Raw genomic sequence first — 20,428 nt, forward strand, 5'->3', positions numbered from 1 at the left:
TGTTTCCAGCCAGCATACCCACGTAAGCACAAACACGGTTGAAACAGAACATTCTTATTTAGTCTCAGGCCAGATATTTTAAAAAGTCACTCAAGCGCGACTGTATATTTCTGTTATATACCTATACACACAAGACAGTGAGCTAACTACTATATCTATTGTTCTTGGCTGTGACAAGTTGTGTATGAAGATGAATTCTGGAACTCTGTGTGTTCGTTTTGTGGTGCTGTGTGTTGTTTTGATCCACTCTGCAACCTCAGGTGAGTGTGTATTCACTTATTTACTTAATTTCACTTACTCTGTTTGCTTGGTGTTGAACAAGTGTGATCTAGCCATTAAGAAGCTGTTGAAGTGGTCATTATGTCTTTATTACAACCATAAGGGGGAGGGACATAGCCCAGTGGTACAACACCCGCTTGATGTGGTCATTATGTCTTTATTACAACCATAAGGGGGAGGGACATAGCCCAGTGGTACAACACCCGCTTGATGTGGTCATTATGTCTTTATTACAACCATAAGGGGGAGGGACATAGCCCAGTGGTACAACACTCGCTTGATGTGGTCATTATGTCTTTATTACAACCATAAGGGGGAGGGACATAGCCCAGTGGTACAACACCCGCTTGATGTGGTCATTATGTCTTTATTACAACCATAAGGGGGAGGGACATAGCCCAGTGGTACAACACCCGCTTGATGTGGTCATTATGTCTTTATTACAACCATAAGGGGGAGGGACATATCCCAGTGGTACAACACCCGCTTGATGTGGTCATTATGTCTTTATTACAACCATAAGGGGGTGGGACATATCCCAGTGGTACAACACCCGCTTGATGTGGTCATTATGTCTTTATTACAACCATAAGGGGGAGGGACATATCCCAGTGGTACAACACTCGCTTGATGTACAACACTCGCTTGATGTGGTCATTATGTCTTTATTACAACCATAAGGGGGAGGGACATATCCCAGTGGTACAACACTCGCTTGATGTGGTCATTATGTCTTTATTACAACCATAAGGGGGTGGGACATATCCCAGTGGTACAACACTCGCTTGATGTGGTCATTATGTCTTTATTACAACCATAAGGGGGTGGGACATATCCCAGTGGTACAACACTCGCTTGATGTGGTCATTATGTCTTTATTACAACCATAAGGGGGAGGGACATATCCCAGTGGTACAACACTCGCTTGATGTGGTCATTATGTCTTTATTACAACCATAAGGGGGTGGGACATATCCCAGTGGTACAACACTCGCTTGATGTGGTCATTATGTCTTTATTACAACCATAAGGGGGAGGGACATATCCCAGTGGTACAACACTCGCTTGATGTGGTCATTATGTCTTTATTACAACCATAAGGGGGTGGGACATATCCCAGTGGTACAACACTCGCTTGATGTGGTCATTATGTCTTTATTACAACCATAAGGGGGAGGGACATATCCCAGTGGTACAACACTCGCTTGATGTGGTCATTATGTCTTTATTACAACCATAAGGGGGTGGGACATATCCCAGTGGTACAACACTCGCTTGATGTGGTCATTATGTCTTTATTACAACCATAAGGGGGAGGGACATATCCCAGTGGTACAACACTCGCTTGATGTGGTCATTATGTCTTTATTACAACCTTAAGGGGGTGGGACATATCCCAGTGGTACAACACTCGCTTGATGTGCGGTCTGTCTGGGATCGATCCCTATTGGTGGGCCCATTGGGCTATTTCTCGTTCAGTCAATGCACCACGACTGGTATATCAAAGGCTGTGGTATGTGTTATCCTGTCTGTGGGATAGTGCATATAAAAGATCCCTTGCTGCTAATCGAAAAGAATAGCCCATGAAGTGGCGATAGCGGGTTTCCTCTATCAATATTTGTGTGGTCCTTAACCATATGTCCAATGCCATATAACCATAAATAAAATGTGTTGAGTGCGTCGTTAAATAAAACATTAAAATAAATTATTACAACCATCATGCAATGGGAGTCCACGGAATGGGCCGTGTGGTTAGATGTACGTCAACCAGAATGAATTACCAGGCCATAACTAGAGCTAGATCACACTCATTCCTCAAAAATAGGAATAAAGTTAAAGTTTGTTTTGTTTAACGACACCACTAGAACACATTGATTTTTTTAATCAATGGCAATTGGATGTCAAACATTTGGTAATTGTGATACATAGTCTTAGAGAGGAAACCCACTACATTTTTCCATTAAGGTCAAGGTCACGGTCAAAGGGTTTTACGTGCACGTTCAGAGCAAGCTGTTGTAGCGCACGCCTGTCGTGGGCACAGGTGCCGGCCTTGGCCGGCCTCTCTGTCCAAGACAGGAAAGGTGGGGGGGGGGGAAGGAGGAGGGACCGTCTGCACTGGCAGGTGCAAGGGAGCACCAGCAGTCCGATTGAATCGGTAGCAGGCGGATGGGATGGTGGTGCTATGGAATTTTGAGTGGAGCGATTTAAACCAAAGAGAAAAGGTGCGCAATTTTGTTGAGTAATTTTGGCGCAATTTAACGGTCGGTCGAAAGGTAAATGTTTGAGCTAGTATAGGTTTTGGAATTCGAGTGTAACTCGTTAGTGGTTCGAGAGTAGCTCGTTATTTATCGACCTTCATGATGCTGGTTGTCTCCCTAGGCTGTCCATAGGGTCCTCAGAAGGACCTGACCTATTCAGGTCGTGGCATGACAGCCCAGAGGAGACTCGTGCAATTTTGTGTAGACACTGGTAGGCAAGGCAATTTGTTCCGGGGTGGTCGAAGCGCAGGTGTTGATTTGGTCTTCAGTTTGCTCCTCAGTGACACCAAGTTCATTCCAGCAGCAAGTATTTTGGGTTATTAGGGTGGGGGCGGCCGATATTCTTTTGTTCGGCCTTCCCCGGGTGTATTGCAATTGTGTACTCGGAACCGGTCTTCTTTTGTCCGGTTCCTTATTTGAGCACGTGTTGGGCCATTAATGTTGGGCGGATGCATTGTTATCATTAGTCAATGCATTATCATTTTTCCATTAATAGCAAGGATCTTTTATATGCACCATCTCACAGACAGGATAGCACATACCATGGCCTTCGATACACCAATTGTGGTACACTGGCTGGAATGAGCAATAGCCTTGGTAGCATTACATGGATCTCATGGTATGAGGTGTCCTGTCACACATATGCCTGCTTGTAGAGGCCATCGTGTTGCATTGCAGCATGGCGATCCACTCCCCAGTAAGTGACTTAGAGGTGGGGGGGGGGTGGTATGCTGTATATACCGTTCGATATCGGTATCACATCAATACCCATCACTCATCAGGTGAGCACTCCACCAACTGGCTACTTTCTGCCTTGAAAATATTAATAAATACAATTTACTTTACAATGTATGTGCTGTCCTGTCTGTGGGATGGTGCATGTAAAAGATCACTTGCGACTAATGGAAAAATGTAGCGGGTTTCCTCTCTGAGACTATGTATCACAATTACCAAATGTTTGACATCCAATAGCCATGGATTAAAAAAGGTTTCCTCTCTAAGACTATACATACACAATGTATATGTCAGAATTATGAAATGTTTGACATCCAATAGCTAATGATTAAAAAAGGTTTCCTCTCTAAGACTATACATACACAATGTATATGTCAGAATTATGAAATGTTTGACATCCAATAGCTAATGATTAAAAAAGGTTTCCTCTCTAAGACTATACATACACAATGTATATGTCAGAATTATGAAATGTTTGACATCCAATAGCTAATGATTAAAAAATATTTCTTCTCTAAGACTATACACACACAATGTATATGTCAGAATTATGAAATGTTTGACATCCAATAGCTAATGATTAAAAAAGGTTTCCTCTCTAAGACTATACATACACAATGTATATGTCAGAATTATGAAATGTTTGACATCCAATAGCTAATGATTAAAAAATATTTCTTCTCTAAGACTATACATACACAATGTATATGTCAGAATTATGAAATGTTTGACATCCAATAGCTAATGATTAATATATCAATATGCTATAGGCCTAATGGTGTTGTTAAAACAAATTTTAACTAATTTGTTTTCTTTTATTATTATTTTTATTTTTTTGGGTAAAATTACATGTAGGTCAGAATTGTGGAAGCTATATGTATAGAAAGGAATTTTGTCTGAAGCTTTCAAAGTAATCATGACATATCAATGGCCCAACATGTAGATATATATCTATAAGTGATCTCACACAAATAGTTTGACACTTCACCTCAGGTTTACTTCCTTGTACAGGCTTTTTAAGGTTTAACAACTGTGAGAATAAAAGTCTGACTCCATTCAAACATATATCATTTCAGATCACGCTTTGTTAGCATGATGATAAAAACATAAAGTATATTTTACAATGAATGGTCTGAGAGGTAGCTTAAACTTGTTTTCTTTTTTTTAAATACCACAAACATTTATCACCAAAAAAAAAAGAAGAAGACATTTTTAGTTTTTGGATATATTACAAACATGGATGATGATGAGATGAATGGTGAAGCAGCAGTATTTCCATTTCGGTATGGAACAACGTGACAGGGCCATGCTCCATGCCTGCTGTCAGTTGAGCTATCTCGGTATCACACGGAGCCTGCAGTGCATGCTGGGTAATCATCCCCCATGTGGGGTCATACACTCGGGAGACACAACGATGCAGTGAAATATAATATTTGTGATAATAATTGTTCTGAAATAATTTTGTAAGGTCAGGTCAGGTCATAGGGCTTTACGTGCACATTCAGAGCAAGCTGTTGTAGCGCGCACCTGGTGGTGGTAGCAGGCGGAGGCGGGGGGGGGGGGGGGGGGTGATGGTGCTATTGAATTTGGAATGGAGCAAAGTATTATGCCAAAGAGAAAAGGTGCGCAATTTGGGTTGAGGAAATTGGGCGCAATTTTGAACGGTCAGCTAAAAAGAAAGTTCCAGAGCTAATATAGGTTTTGACATTAGTGAATCGAGAGTAGCTCGTTAATTAGACCTCTATGATGCTGTGGTGTCTCCCTAGGTTGCCCATATGGTCCTTAAAAAGGGCCTGACTGCTTCTGGTCATAGCATGACAACCCAGGGGAGGCTCGTGCACTTATGTACACACCGGTAGGCAAGGCGCTGTTGTCCCGGGGTTTTTCCCGATCTTGTTGTTGTTGCAGTCAACGATGTCCTCCTCTTCAGTGCCACCAAGTACCAAGTAGACCACCAGCAGCAAGTATTTGGGGGTGAGATAGGGTAGGCTGGTATTCTTTTGTCCGGCTTCCCCTGGGTGCAGTGCAATTGCGTACTCGGAGCCGGTATTCTTTTGCCCGGCTCCTTATTATGGTACGCGCTGGGCCATTAAATGGGAGCGGGTGCATTGTTATCATTAGTCAATGCACCCTATGTACTGTTGCGGTGGTGCATGCTGTCTGTTTGTAAACCCTAGTTTGGTGTTGAGGTTGCTCCTATTGTCCTAAGTCCCTATTCTAGTGTACTCAACAGTTATCCAAGACCCCCCTCCCCCCCCCGTCTTTGGATTATAATTAAATACAATGACGGGGGGGGGGGGGGAGTTATACTAGCCTAGCTATTTAATTTGAAGGTTTTTGGGGGGTTTTTCTGCTTATAGTGTAAGTATTGCTTAAAAAGCCTAGTGCTTAGGATATTTTAGTTGGTCGTCAACTGTCGGTAGGAAGAATATGTCAATAACTGTATACATGCATAAGAAGTTAAATTTCATTTCCCACCCCCTCAAAAATCGTATCTAAGTTTGCACTTATTGGTAAGATGAATTATAATATCTAACAGGTTAATCTTACTTGTTATTTATCCGGCTGTCTGGATTCCTATCTGCTTCTTCTTCTGGAACCCTAAGTGACTCACCTTATGTTGCTATAATAAAGCTTGTATTTGGTAGTACATGGTGCAAGTGCAAAGACAAAGTCGTGCGGTTTATTTACACTATTGCAGCGTCCAATTAAAGGATAGCCACCGCAATAGTTTCCTAAAAAATTTTTTTTAAATTAATTACCCCCCCCCCCAAAAAAAACCCAAAAACATTTATCTACAAGGTATACACTTACATATATTTATGCTTAATAGTAAAAATAGAAAATATAATAAAACTAGTTGTATGTCATTTGTCCTGTTAATTTTGTAACAAATAAATGTTCTTTTATAGACACTGCAGCATAGTCACTCAAGTCCTGTGTGAACATGAGTTAACATAATATCGTAGTCACTCAAGTCGTGTGTGAACATGAGTTAACATAATATCGTAGTCACTCAAGTCTTGTGTGAACATGAGTTAACATAATATCATAGTCACTCAAGTCCTGTGTGAATATGAGTTAACATAATATCGTAGTCACTCAAGTCCTGTGTGAATATGAGTTAACATAATATCGTAGTCACTCAAGTCTTGTGTGAACATGAGTTAACATAATATCGTAGTCACTCAAGTCTTGTGTGAACATGAGTTAACATAATATCGTAGTCACTCAAGTCTTGTGTGAACATGAGTTAACATAATATCGTAGTCACTCAAGTCTTGTGTGAACATGAGTTAACATAATATCGTAGTCACTCAAGTCCTGTGTGAACATGAGTTAACATAATATCATAGTCACTCAAGTCCTGTGTGAACATGAGTTAACATAATATCATAGTCACTCAAGTCCTAGTAGTATCATAGTAGTAGACATGTCTAAATTTAAAATTTAAAGTAACACACCCTAGTTTTTAAACACTATAACATATTTTTCACTATTAAAGCTGTGTTTTTTTTATTAATTTAAATTATAATTATTTACATTTTATTATTTAGAATATTCATTTTCGTACACCTGAAGTGGTTCTGGTCATATGGTTTTTGTTATACCTGAAATGCATTTTTCAAATTAATACTAAAAACATACGTACGTCTGAGAAGTAATGGTTATCGAGACAAGCTCTAGTTATTTTTAGACAGTATTTCCCTGTTTAAACATCACAGACTTTAGCGTACACTATATCTCTGATATAACCTTACCCTGTATCTCTGATATAACCTTACACTATATCTCTGATATAACCTTACCCTGATGTGTTACCAGTTTGTAGATGAACTAAACTTAGTGTCCATATCCATGTGTTAACACTAGGGTGTGCGCCTTTAAGAGATGACAGAATTAAAATGATCGGGTAACAAGACGTGTTGTGAAATAATAACATATCTGTTACACAGTTAACACTAGGGTGTGCGCCTTTAAGAGATGACAGAATTAAAATGATCGGGTAACAAGACGTGTTGTGAAATAATAACATATCTGTTACACAGTTAACACTAGGGTGTGCGCCTTTAAGAGATGACAGAATTAAAATGATCGGGTAACAAGACGTGTTGTGAAATAATAACATATCTGTTACACCGTTAACACTAGGGTGTGCGCCTTTAAGAGATGACAGAATTAAAATGATCGGGTAACAAGATGTGTTGTGAAATAATAACATATCTGTTACACCGTTAACACTAGGGTGTGCGCCTTTAAGAGATGACAGAATTAAAATGATCGGGTAACAAGATGTGTTGTGAAATAATAACATATCTGTTACACCGTTAACACTAGGGTGTGCGGCTTTAAGAGATGACAGAATTAAAATGATCGGGTAACAAGACGTGTTGTGAAATAATAACATATCTGTTACACCGTTAACACTAGGGTGTGCGCCTTTAAGAGATGACAGAATTAAAATGATCGGGTAACAAGACGTGTTATGAAATAATAACATATCTGTTACACCGTTAACACTAGGGTGTGCGCCTTTAAGAGATGACAGAATTAAAATGATCGGGTAACAAGATGTGTTGTGAAATAATAACATATCTGTTACACCGTTAACACTAGGGTGTGCGCCTTTAAGAGATGACAGAATTAAAATGATCGGGTAACAAGACGTGTTGTGAAATAATAACATATCTGTTACACCGTTAACACTAGGGTGTGCGCCTTTAAGAGATGACAGAATTAAAATGATCGGGTAACAAGACGTGTTGTGAAATAATAACATATCTGTTAAACAGTTAACACTAGGGTGTGCGCCTTTAAGAGATGACAGAATTAAAATGATCGGGTAACAAGACGTGTTGTGAAATAATAACATATCTGTTACACCGTTAACACTAGGGTGTGTGCCTTTAAGAGATGACAGAATTAAAATGATCGGGTAACAAGACGTGTTGTGAAATAATAACATATCTGTTACACCGTTAACACTAGGGTGTGCGCCTTTAAGAGATGACAGAATTAAAATGATCGGGTAACAAGACGTGTTGTGAAATAATAACATATCTGTTACACAGTTAACACTAGGGTGTGCACCTTTAAGAGATGACAGAATTAAAATGATCGGGTAACAAGACGTGTTGTGAAATAATAACATATCTGTTACACAGTTAACACTAGGGTGTGTGCCTTTAAGAGATGACAGAATTAAAATGATCGGGTAACAAGACGTGTTGTGAAATAATAACATATCTGTTACACCGTTAACACTAGGGTGTGCGCCTTTAAGAGATGACAGAATTAAAATGATCGGGTAACAAGACGTGTTGTGAAATAATAACATATCTGTTACACCGTTAACACTAGGGTGTGCGCCTTTAAGAGATAACAGAATTAAAATGATCGGGTAACAAGACGTGTTGTGAAATAATAACATATCTGTTACACCGTTAACACGCCTTTAAGAGATGACAGAATTAAAATGATCGGGTAACAAGACGTGTTGTGAAATAATAACATATCTGTTACACAGTTAACACTAGGGTGTGCGCCTTTAAGAGATGACAGAATTAAAATGATCGGGTAACAAGACGTGTTGTGAAATAATAACATATCTGTTACACCGTTAACACTAGGGTGTGTGCCTTTAAGAGATGACAGAATTAAAATGATCGGGTAACAAGACGTGTTGTGAAATAATAACATATCTGTTACACCGTTAACACTAGGGTGTGCGCCTTTAAGAGATGACAGAATTAAAATGATCGGGTAACAAGACGTGTTGTGAAATAATAACATATCTGTTACAACGTTAACACTAGGGTGTGCGCCTTTAAGAGATGACAGAATTAAAATGATCGGGTAACAAGACGTGTTGTGAAATAATAACATATCTGTTACAACGTTAACACTAGGGTGTGCGCCTTTAAGAGATGACAGAATTAAAATGATCGGGTAACAAGACGTGTTGTGAAATAATAACATATCTGTTACACCGTTAACACTAGGGTGTGCGCCTTTAAGAGATGACAGAATTAAAATGATCGGGTAACAAGATGTGTTGTGAAATAATAACATATCTGTTACACAGTTAACACTGGCAAGTTGCCAGCTCAGTTTTGGGGCACTATACATGTACATGCAGGTGTACCGTGCAAATAAATGTTGAAGAAATATAATGCTAAAATTATTCTTCTTTTTTTTAATTTATCACCAAACTGCTCACAGAAACACTCTGCATATGGTGAGATCTATAACTTAGATCTGCTGCTGGCAATCACTTGTTTGGTTTTCAACATAGTGGCATGACTTGTGAGTTATATATATTACAAGATACTCCTAAACAGTGAAAACCCACAAGTTTATTAAACATAGTTGTGTTTGTATTTTGCAGACAGGCATTAAATTTACATATATAGGCCTACCACCTGTTTGACAATCCACTTCATTTGTATAGGCCTCCCACCTGTTTGACAATCCACTTCATTTTTATAGGCCTCCCACCTGTTTGACAATCCACTTCATTTTTATAGGCCTCCCACCTGTTTGACAATCCACTTCATTTTTATAGGCCTACCACCTGTTTGACAATCCACTTCATTTTTATAGGCCTCCCACCTGTTTGACAATCCACTTCATTTTTATAGGCCTCCCACCTGTTTGACAATCCACTTCATTTTTATAGGCCTCCCACCTGTTTGACAATCCACTTCATCTACTAAATAAATATTGTTTATAAACCCAGAGATAACAGAGATAGTATAATTTATTACACACCCATTGTGAGAACACCTGCATTAGCTAATTATAATAACACAGACTAATAACACATATATGTGTGATAACAATTTAAAGACATATGACTGACTGCTCGTAGGTGATGACCAGGTCCAGAGAGCCATACCATCCAGTGAAAAAAACCTTGATCCAAATTGACTGATATGTAATGTATAAATTAACCTGATTCGTCTGTGACACGTAAGTTAGCTACAATTACAAGGGCTGTAAACTAGTTTTAGTTGCAAAAGATGTTTAAATTTGTTTAAAACCTGGGGTTTTTTTGGTTGAGGATATGTAAGAAATTGTATACTTTATTCGTGTCCATTAGATACCAGTTATTTTACGACTCATTGTTTGAAAACCTATCCAACTCACTTTCACTAGTTAGGTACATGTTAAAACAACTCGTAAGATAAATGGTATCTAACAACCACTCATGTAATAATCTCTATCTATTATATAACATTTAGTGAAATATCTTAAAATATCAGTGAAATAAAAGTGTTATCAGTACCTCAGTGATGATAACACATTTTAGAGTGAAAATTTCACTATTTCACTTTAAAATGTGTTATCGTCACTGTAGAAAGTGTTATCTTCACTGTAAGAAAGCTGGAACTATTTTGCTGCTGGTATTTTAAAATAAAGGTAAATTGCCAAAAGTTATATAATAAATAGAAAATTTCATATTTATTGTCAAATATGATTTATATCTCATCTTGTGAAGTTTGCAATCTTATCACACTTGTTGCGCAAGCACGACTCATGAGATATAATTGCAAACTTCACTCAGTGAGATATAAATCATATTTGACAAAAAACATGAAATATCATCTATATACATTGCATATGTATAGATATATTTTGTGTTGAAATCTTCATCTTGACAGTTTTACAAAAAAGTAATGACATTTCTTAATTTATTTTTAAAAACTTTTGATGGTAAAATAGTGGTTTACTACTCCCAATTTTTGTCTTAGTTTTAAGTTTTGTTTATCTGCCCTCACATATAATATATTTAAAACTATATATCAGTATACATATAAAACTGAGAACACCTACACATTTGGGAAGAGTACTCATTCTCTAATTGAGTCTTTTTCCCATTCCAAACAGTGCAAAAGAAAGAAGTGTTTCATTTAACGACGCACTCAACACATTTTATGTATGGTTATATGGCGTCAGACATATGGTTAAGGACCACACAGATTTTGAGAGGAAACCTGCTGTCGCCACTACATGGGCTACTCTTTCCGATTAGCATCAAGGGATCTTTTATTTGCGCTTCCCACAGGCAGGATAGTACAAACCATGGTCTTTGTTGAACCAGTTATGGATCACTGGTCGGTGCAAGTGGTTTACACCTACCCATTGAGCCTTGCGGAGCACTCACTCAGGGTTTGGAGTTGGTATCTGGATTAAAAATCCCATGCCTCGACTGGGATCCGAACCCAGTAGCTACCAGCCTGTAGACCGATGGCCTAACGACGACGCCACCGAGGCCAGTCCAAACAGTGCATTGTGACTGCATGCTATATCAAAAGCCATGGTATGTGATGTCTTGTCTGTGACAAACTACACATAAAAAGTCCTTTACTGCTAATGGAGAAACTAGCAGGTTTCCTCTAAGATTTTCTATAAAGAATGACCGAATGTTGACATCCACTAGCCGATGATGAACAAACCAGTGAACTCTAGCACTCTAACCTACTCACGGTCGAGACATAGCCCAGTGGTAAAATGCTCGCTTGATGTGCGGTCGGTCTGGGATCAATCCCCGTCAGTGGGCCCATTGGGCTATTTCTCGTTCCAGCCAGTGCACCATGACTGGTATCTCAAAAGCCATGGTATGTGCTATCCTGTCTGTGGGATGGTGCATATAAAAGATCCCTTGCTGATAATCAAAAAGAGTAGCCCATGAAGTGGCAACAGCAGGTTTCCTCTCTCAATATTTCTGTGATTATTAACCATATGTCTGATGTCATATAACTGTAAATAAAATGTGTTGAGTGCATCGTTAATTAAAACGTTTCCTTCCTTCTAACCTACTCATTTGCCCATGTCTGTTTTCTCTTTCAGGTTTGGCTTTTAAGTGCTACACATGTTCTTACAATCGGGCGGGAACAGGTGTCACCGACTACGAATGTGTCAACGCCACTCTCAGCAAACTACATCCGATAGCTTGCACCTCCCCCAAAGTGTGCACCGTTAAAACAACATACAGACAGAGTACGTACAATAAAATAGAACAACATACATAGAGAATACCTACAGTAAAGTAGACCAACATAAAGAGACAGTGCGTACAGTAAAGTAGAACAACATACAGAGACAGTACGTAAAGTAGACCAACATAAAGAGACAGTACGTACAGTAAAGTAGAACAACATACAGAGACAGTACGTACAGTAAAGTAGAACAACATACAGAGACAGTATGTACAGTAAAGTAGAACAACATACAGAGACAGTATGTACAGTAAAGTAGAACAACATAAAGAGACAGTACGTACAGTAAAGTAGAACAACATACAGAGACAGTACGTACAGTAAAGTAGAACAACATACAGAGACAGTATGTACAGTAAAGTAGAACAACATACAGAGACAGTATGTACAGTAAAGTAGAACAACATACAGAGACAGTAGTACAGAACAACATACAGAGACAGTACGTAAAGTAGAACAACAGACAGTAAAGCAGAACAACATACAACATAAAGAGACAGTATGTACAGTAAAGTAGAACAACAGACAGAGACAGACAGTACAGTAAAGTAGAACAACATACAGAGACAGTATGTACAGTAAAGTAGAACAACAGACAGCGAACAACATACAGACAGAGACAGTAGTACAGTACGTAAAGTAGAACAACATAAAGAGACAGTATGTACAGTAAAGTAGAACAACATACAGAGACAGTATGTACAGTAAAGTAGAACAACATACAGAGACAGTACGTACAGTAAAGTAGAACAACATACAGAGACAGTATGTACAGTAAAGTAGAACAACATACAGAGACAGTATGTACAGTAAAGTAGAACAACATACAGAGACAGTATGTACAGTAAAGTAGAACAACATAAAGAGACAGTACGTACAGTAAAGTAGAACAACATACAGAGACAGTACGTACAGTAAAGTAGAACAACATACAGAGACAGTATGTACAGTAAAGTAGAACAACATACAGAGACAGTATGTACAGTAAAGTAGAACAACATAACAGAGACAGTACATACAGTAAAGTAGAACAACATACAGAGACAGTATGTACAGTAAAGTAGAACAACATACAGAGACAGTATGTACAGTAAAGTAGAACAACATACAGAGACAGTATGTACAGACAGTATGTAAAGCAGACAACAGACAGCGACAGTAAAGTAGAACAACATACAGAGACAGTATGTACAGTAAAGTAGACCAACATAAAGAGACAGTACATACAGTAAAGTAGAACAACATACAGAGACAGTATGTACAGTAAAGTAGAACAACATACAGAGACAGTATGTACAGTAAAGTAGAACAACATACAGAGACAGTACGTACAGTAAAGTAGAACAACATACAGAGACAGTATGTACAGTAAAGTAGAACAACATACAGAGACAGTACGTACAGTAAAGTAGAACAACATACAGAGACAGTATGTACAGTAAAGTAGAACAACAGTACGTACATAAGAGACAGTAGTACAGTAAAGTAGAACAACATAACAGAGACAGTACGTACAATAAAAGTAGAACAACATACAGTAGAGAACAACATACAGAGACAGGTAAAGTAGAACAACATAAAGTACAAGAGACAGTACGTACAGTAAAGTAGAACAACATACAGAGACAGTACGTACAGTAAAGTAGAACAACATACAGAGACAGTACGTACAGTAAAGTAGAACAACATAAAGAGACAGTACGTACAGTAAAGTAGAACAACATAAAGAGACAGTATGTACAGTAAAGTAGAACAACAGACAGTGACAGTACGTAAAGTAGACCAACATAAAGAGACAGTATGTACAGTAAAGTAGAACAACAGACAGCGACAGTACGTAAAGTAGACCAACATAAAGAGACAGTATGTACAGTAAAGTAGAACAACATACAGAGACAGTATGTACAGTAAAATAGACCAACACACACAATTCCTTTCTGATTAATCCATCCATCCATTTTTTTCGTCTGTCTCTTGAACTGTGTGTCTGTTTGTCCATTGGACTATCTATCTGTCTTACTGCCTGCCTATATATATTTATCTATCTACCTATCTTTTTATTTTATTTTATTTTATTTTATTTGTCTGTCTGTCTGTCTGTCTGTCTGTCTGTCTGTCTGTCTGTCTGTCTGTCTGTCTGTCTGTCTGTCTGTCTATCTATCTATCTATGTCTCTCTCTCTCTCTCGCTCTCTCTCCCTCCCTCTGTCCGTCTGTCCATCCGTCCGTCCCTCCCTCCGTCCCTCCCTCCATCCACCCATCTATTTATTTATTTATTTATTTTGCAGCTTTTGGTGTCGTCCAATCTCTAGTAAGGAACTGTTTGGCAAAAGAAAACATTGTGACCAAACTGAACGAGACAGCGTGCACTATACCGGATGGCCACGGCGGCGCCGACTGCTACTTTCAGTGTGACAGCGACCTGTGTAACGTCGTCGATGGCAACCTGTATGTTCCCAAGGGCCCCGGCGACAGCGCACCAGGTCTTTCATCCCTCCTGTCAGTCTTCACACTGATGCTTCTTACTGTAACACTGTCTTCGGTAGCAGTCTATTAAACAACAAACCACATACAATTTAACATGTCAAGATGGAGTGGGGGTGGGGTGATTTGGGGTGGGGGTGTCTCAGTAGCAGTCTATTAAACAACGGACCCACTTACGATTTAACATGTCAAGATGGGGTAGGGTTGGGTGGGGTGAGGTGGGGTAGAGTGGGGTGGGTTGGAGTGGGGGTGTCTTGAGTAGCAGTCAATTAAACCATGAAAACACCTACAATTTAACATGTCAAGATGGGGTGGGTGGGGTGGAGTTAGGTGGGGTTGAATGGGGGTATCAATTAAACCAGTAGCAGTCAATTAAACCATGGAGACACATACAATTTAACATGTCAAGATGGAGTGGGGGTGGGGTGGGGTAGGAGTGTCTTCAGTAGCAGTCAATTAAACAACGGACCTACTTACGATTTAACATGTCAAGGTGGAGTGGGGTGGTCTGGGTTGGGGTGGGGTGGGGTGGAGTGGGTGGGGTGGGGTGGGGGCGTCTTCAGTAGCAGTCTATTAAACAATGGACCCAACTACCATTTAACATGTCAAGATGGAGTGGGGTAGGGTGATTTGGTGTGGTGGTGAACATTTCGACCAAGGGACTTGGCAAGCCTCGTCCCATGTTGAAATTTCCACCACCTCGTATGTACTTTTTCTATCCCACATAACCGCATATAATGGGAGTCTTATCTGCTAGAGAATGCACATGAATTGATTACACGGTTAGTGTTTATACTTAGCATTAGTAAACGATGCTATCATTTTATGACACCAGACTTTAAATATTAGAAAAGTTCAATTGTGGCAGCTAAGGACTTAATCAGACAGCATAATGTTTGTTGACATACTTTAATAAAAGTAATTATACAGTTTTAGCCATTTTTATCAAACATCCGTGGAGTATGAAAAGTGTATCCTTTTTTACAGGTGGTATTAAGTATGTTTGTTTCGCCAAGTTATAGCTACATATCAAATCCATATATTTTCATTTCCAGTGAAGGCTACTGTAAAATACTTTATTTTTGTGGGATAAAATTTTCACAATTAAATGAAAATGAGTCCGTTCGCGAGCATTTATTTTTATGAATCCCTTATCCCTCATTGAATGAGACTACATTTTTTTTTTTTTTTTTTTTTTTTTTTTAATGTCCAATTTTTATCAACCACGCGAAAATAATTTATTTTACAGTACTGGTATTTAAATTTTATAAAAATTAAAATTCCTTGTAGCCTAAAAGGAAAAAAGACCAAGAGTTATGTCTCTTGAATAGTGATGTAGTCTGTATAATTTTCTCTTGAACAGTGATGTAATTTGTTTGATTGGCTGTAGTGTACACACTGAAAATATTACAATGGTGTCACGTATAAGCTAGGTGCCCTTCTTTTTGAATAAAATTTGGACCATTTAATGTTGGTATTTTATAACTTAAAAAAGTTGGAATTACACATTTTACGGGGAATATAAAGTACACAATAAAACAAAGTTACACAGAACAGCTCATAGTAATTTTATTATAAAATTAACCTTTAATTGGATACAAGAATAAACCAATTAGGAGATAACCATATGGAGTTATTAGATTTGTGAGTGTTATTGTCTATTTGATCCCACAAATGTCATTTTTGACTGAAGGCGTTAGCCTGAGATTAAGAATGAAACATTTGCAGGCATCCAATAGACAATAACATCTGCAAATCTAAAAACTCAATATGGTTATGTCCATTGTAAACGGAATCATTTTTCTACAGAACTAACTGTATATTTGGCATTTCTTGAAAACAAACAAAAAACAATCTAACTGTAGACCCTTAACCGTCAACTTGGCCTGTTCCAATTACTAATGACGTCACTTTCTAATGACATCATTAGTTTTCCAGGTGTCATTTTTATTTCATCCCGGAAAAAGAATGTAATTAACCAATCACAATACAGAACACACTCGCCATCAGTTTACAATCTAAATTAACTCTCACTTCAGCCAAAAAGAATTGACAAAAATTATCATTCTAAGTCTTGTGGTATATCAGAATGTTATTGTTATGTATGCAATATACATTTTATCATTGTGCATATTGTACATACAGTATATAAGTTTTGTATTGAATGTATTGAATATTCATAAGATTGCAATAAATCTGATCCAATATCATTTTGTCTGTTTACAAATAAGAGCAAATTTTACAAATAGGCCCGTACGAATGATATCTAGAGTGGGGGAGGTGCCCAACCTCCAGTAGGGGGAGGCACAAGCCATATTTTTACCTTTATTTATATAGTTTAGAACAAAAAAATATTTTTCACACATACACACACATATGCACACGCACACACACACAAATGCACACACAGACAAACAGACACAGACACACACACACACACACACAGACACACACACACAGACACACACAGAAAACACACAGACACACACACACACACACACACACACACACAGACACACACACACACAAAGCACACATACAGACATACACACACACACACACAACACTCACAGACACACACAGACATGCACACACACAGACACACACACACAAAACACACACAGACACACACACACAGACGCACACACACACACTTACACACAGACACACACAAAACACACACAGACACACACACACACACACACCCTCCCTTACAGGCTTGTATTATAAATGTTAAATGATGCATAAACACATCATTAGGAAAAGAACACACACAGACACACACACACACACACACACACACAAAAAAACACACACACACACACAAAACACACACACACACAAAACACACACAGACACACACACAAAACACACACACAGACACACACACACACACAAAACACACACAGACACACACACAAAACACACACACAGACACACACACAGACACACACACAAAACACACACACAGACACACACACACACAAAACACACACATACACACACGCAAAACACACACACAGACACACAGACACACACACAAAACACACACACACACACACACACACACACACAAAACACAGACACACACACACACACAAAACACACACACAGACACACACACAAAACACACACACAGACACACACACAAAACACACACACAGACACACACACAAAACACACACACACACACACACAAAACATACACACACACAAAACACACACAGACACACACACACAAAACACACACAGACACATACACGCACACACAGACACACACACACACATGCACACACACAGACACACACACACAAACACACAGACACACATGCACACGCACACACACACATGCACACACACACACAAAACACACACATACACACACACACACAGACACACACACACAAAACACACACAGACATGCACACACAGACACGCACACACAAAACACACACAGACATGCGCACACACAGACACGCACACACAAAACACACACAGACATGCACACACACAGACACACATACACAAAACACACACAGACATGCACACACACAGACACGCACACACAAAACACACACATACACGCACAAACACAGACACACACACACTTACACACACATACACGCACACACACATACGCGCACACACAAAACACAGGCATGCACACACACAGACACACACACACACTTACACACAGACACACACACACACACACAAAACACACACATACACGCACACACACAGACACACACACACACACACATCACTCACAGACACACACACAAAACACACACAGACATGCACACACACAGACACACACACTTACACACAGACACACACAAAACACACACAGACATAGAGACACACACACAGACACACGCACACACACACATGCACACACACATACATGCACACACACAGACACTCACACACAAAACACACACAGACATGCACACACAGACACACACACACACGCACACACGCAGACATGCACACACACAGACAGACACACACAAAACACACACAGACATGCACACACACAGACACACACGCACAAACTTACACAAAATACATGCAGACACAAACACAGACACGCACACACACAGACACACACACACAGACACACACACACAGACACGCACACACACAAACACACACACACACACACAAAAAAACACACACACACAGACACACACACACTTACACACACAAAACACACACAGACACACACACAGATTCACAGACACACACACACACACACAGAGACACAGACCCAGACACAGACACATACACACACACAGAGACCCAGACACAGACACACACACACAGAGACACAGACACACAGACACACACACAGACACACACACAGACACACACACACACACACAGAGACACAGACACACAGACACACACACAGACACACACACACACACACACAGAGACACAGACACACAGACACATACACATACACACACACAGACACACACACACACACACACACACACACAGACACACACACACACACACACAGAGACACATACACACAGACACACACACAGACACACACACAGACACACACACACACACACAGACACAGACACACATACACACACACAGATACACACACACACACACACACACACACACACAGACACAGACACACAGACACACACACAGACACACACACAGACACACACACAGACACACACACACAGAGACACAGACACACACACAGACAGAGACACACACACAGACAGAGACACACACACAGACACACACACAGACACACACACAGACACACACACAGACACACACAGACAGACACACACACAGACACACACACAGACACACACACAGACAGAGACACACAGACACACACACACACAGAGACACACACACATACACACACACAGACACACACACAGACAGAGACACACACACAGACACACACACACACACAGACACACACACACAGACAGAGACACACACACAGACACACACACACACACAGAGACACACACAGACACAGACACACACACAGACAGAGACACACACACAGACACACACACAGACACACACACAGACAGAGAGACACACACAGACACACACACACACAGAGACACACACAGACACACACACAGACACACACACAGACACACACACAGACACACACACAGACAGAGACACACACACAGACACACACACAGACAGAGACACACACACAGACACACACACACACAGAGACACACACAGACAGAGAGACACACACAGACACACACACACACAGAGGCACACACAGACACACACAAACACAGAGACACACACACACACACCGTCCCTTACAGGCTTGTATTATAAATGTTAAATGATGCATACACATCATTAGGAAAAGAACACACACAGACACACACACACACAGAGACACACACAGACACACACACACACAGACACACACACAGACAGAGAGACACACACACACACACACACACACACACAGACACACACACATACACACACACAGACACACACACAGACACACACACACAGACACACACACACACACACACACACCCTCCCTTACAGGCTTGTATTATAAATGTTAAATGATGCATACACATCTTTAGGAAAAGGACCAAATTTACCTCTGTCAATATTCAAGGTCGAACCCTCTC

At 39.7% G+C, this 20,428-nt stretch overlaps 1 protein-coding gene across 1 annotated transcript; it reads left to right on the forward strand.

Annotated features, from left to right (window-relative positions):
- On the forward strand, positions 1 to 14,891 carry LOC121385502. Its single transcript, XM_041516204.1, has 3 exons — positions 1 to 260; positions 12,126 to 12,275; positions 14,561 to 14,891. The coding sequence occupies exons 1-3, from the start codon at positions 185 to 187 to the stop codon at positions 14,827 to 14,829; spliced, it is 495 nt and encodes a 164-aa protein (XP_041372138.1). The 5' UTR covers positions 1 to 184; the 3' UTR covers positions 14,830 to 14,891.
- The last annotated feature ends 5,537 nt before the right edge of the window (positions 14,892 to 20,428 follow it).

The sequence above is a fragment of the Gigantopelta aegis genome, chromosome 11 (genome assembly GCF_016097555.1).
Source record: "Gigantopelta aegis isolate Gae_Host chromosome 11, Gae_host_genome, whole genome shotgun sequence".
Taxonomy (NCBI): domain Eukaryota; kingdom Metazoa; phylum Mollusca; class Gastropoda; order Neomphalida; family Peltospiridae; genus Gigantopelta; species Gigantopelta aegis.